This window comes from Labeo rohita, chromosome 19 (assembly GCF_022985175.1).
Source record: "Labeo rohita strain BAU-BD-2019 chromosome 19, IGBB_LRoh.1.0, whole genome shotgun sequence".
Taxonomy (NCBI): domain Eukaryota; kingdom Metazoa; phylum Chordata; class Actinopteri; order Cypriniformes; family Cyprinidae; genus Labeo; species Labeo rohita.
In genome coordinates this window covers 24,092,529-24,094,283 of record NC_066887.1, presented here as the reverse complement: position 1 = coordinate 24,094,283, position 1,755 = coordinate 24,092,529, and the positions used below count along the sequence as shown (strand labels likewise).

General features: G+C 31.5%; 1 gene segment (V, D, J or C); it reads left to right on the top strand.

Moving 5' to 3' along the window:
* Positions 1–282: 282 nt before the first annotated feature.
* Positions 283–819, top strand: LOC127181536 (Ig kappa chain V region 120-like). The segment is given in 2 exon segments: positions 283–397; positions 515–819. Coding segments are annotated over 2 exon segments (351 nt in total).
* Positions 820–1,755: the final 936 nt, after the last annotated feature.

Genomic DNA, 1,755 nt, shown 5'->3' with positions numbered 1-1,755 from the left:
CAGCATGTATATTTGAATGTTTCTCCATCATTTAGATATCTTTAATGAAATACTGGTGGATTTTGTCATTTATTTAACAACCATATTTTTCTGAAAGCAACATCTACAGTATGAAAAGAATATTTTCTAAAATTGATGATTTTTATTTTATATATATTTTTTAAATTAATTTTTTTTTTTGGTTCACATTTAAGATGTGATTAATTCAGAATTTTGTCTTTTTTATTATTCAGCACCCTACTGGTTAGAAGTCTGTTGTGTAGTGATTGTTTTGCATGTTTACTGCTTTACACACAAAACTCCTCTGATGATCAGTGTGTGTTCAGAGAGTCACTGACACACAATACAATCATGTCTCTTTTACTAATTGTGGCTACAGTGGGTCTGCTTGCTCAAGGTAAAAAGTTATTTTTATATTATCAGGTTGTTGTTTCTTTTTTCAAAGTTTGTGTTAATAGTTTTATCTCGTAACTATTAACTATTAACTATTAACTATTAACTTTTTTTTTCTCAGTGTCTCATCAAGAGGTCCAGACTCCTGAATCTCTGTCTGTTAAAGCAGGTGAATCTGCTTCTATCAGCTGCACTACATCTTCTGGAATGGGTTATGACGTGAGCTGGTATCTGCAGAAACCTGGAAAAGCTCCTAAACTCCTGATCTACACAACAAGTTACCTTGCATCTGGAGTTTCAAATCGGTTCAGTGGAACTTATTCTGGATATGTATTTACACTGAACATACGTGGAGTCCAGCTTGAGGATATAGGAGATTATTACTGTATGGGGTATTATGCTTCTAGTAGAGTGTTCACACAGTGAAACAGCATCGTACAAAAACCTCCCTCAGTCAGACGACACAGTGAATGTACTCATGCAGTAACTTTGAACTCATTTCCATTAAACGAGAAATGAATTCCATTATATCAGCAGAATATTTAATCAATCTACACTGTCTATGATTGTGATAAACAATTAATTTTTTCATTCAAAAATGGAGAATGACGCCTGTTTGAAGACTTCAGACTATTAGCCCGATTTTTTTTATATAATCTAAGTAAAATAAGCTAAAAGCAATCAATAAAATCATCTCATTGTCACTGTGATTTTTCAAATACTTTTAGATTTTTCAAATACTATCACACATCCTAAAAAGAATTACAAACAATAAAAGTGGTATTATATTTGAGCAGCGAGAATAAAGCAATCAACAAAACATTTATAGAATTGCAGTTGATCAGTTACAACAGATAAGAATATATGAGCAATACACTAACAGCCTGAAAGATTGGTTGTTGAGCAGTGGCTGATTTAGGACAGTGTGCCAATGTGTGTATTTCACTGGTCATCATCGCACTGCTGTGTGTCAAGTGCCTCAACCGAATGTGTACCACAGTGATACAAAACCAATCAACGTCTGTACAAAAACCTCCTGCACTAAAACTGACACTGACAATAACCAATTTTTTATTTACAGCTGATAGTAAAAAGCATTCAGATAAAGCTACATAAATAAACCAGTTACATTTTAATCAATGTAAAAAAAAAAAAAATAATAATAATAATAATAATTACATCAGTATTTGCATGTAAAATAATATTTAGGCATTTACTTCACATAAAATATTTTATTTATCTTTTTGTATCTAAATTGTATTTGGCTTTTATAGTCTTACACAGTATCAATGCAGTCAGTATGGAAACTAAATAATAATAATAATCTCTAAATATGCTGCATTGCTACCTAATCTATTCAGG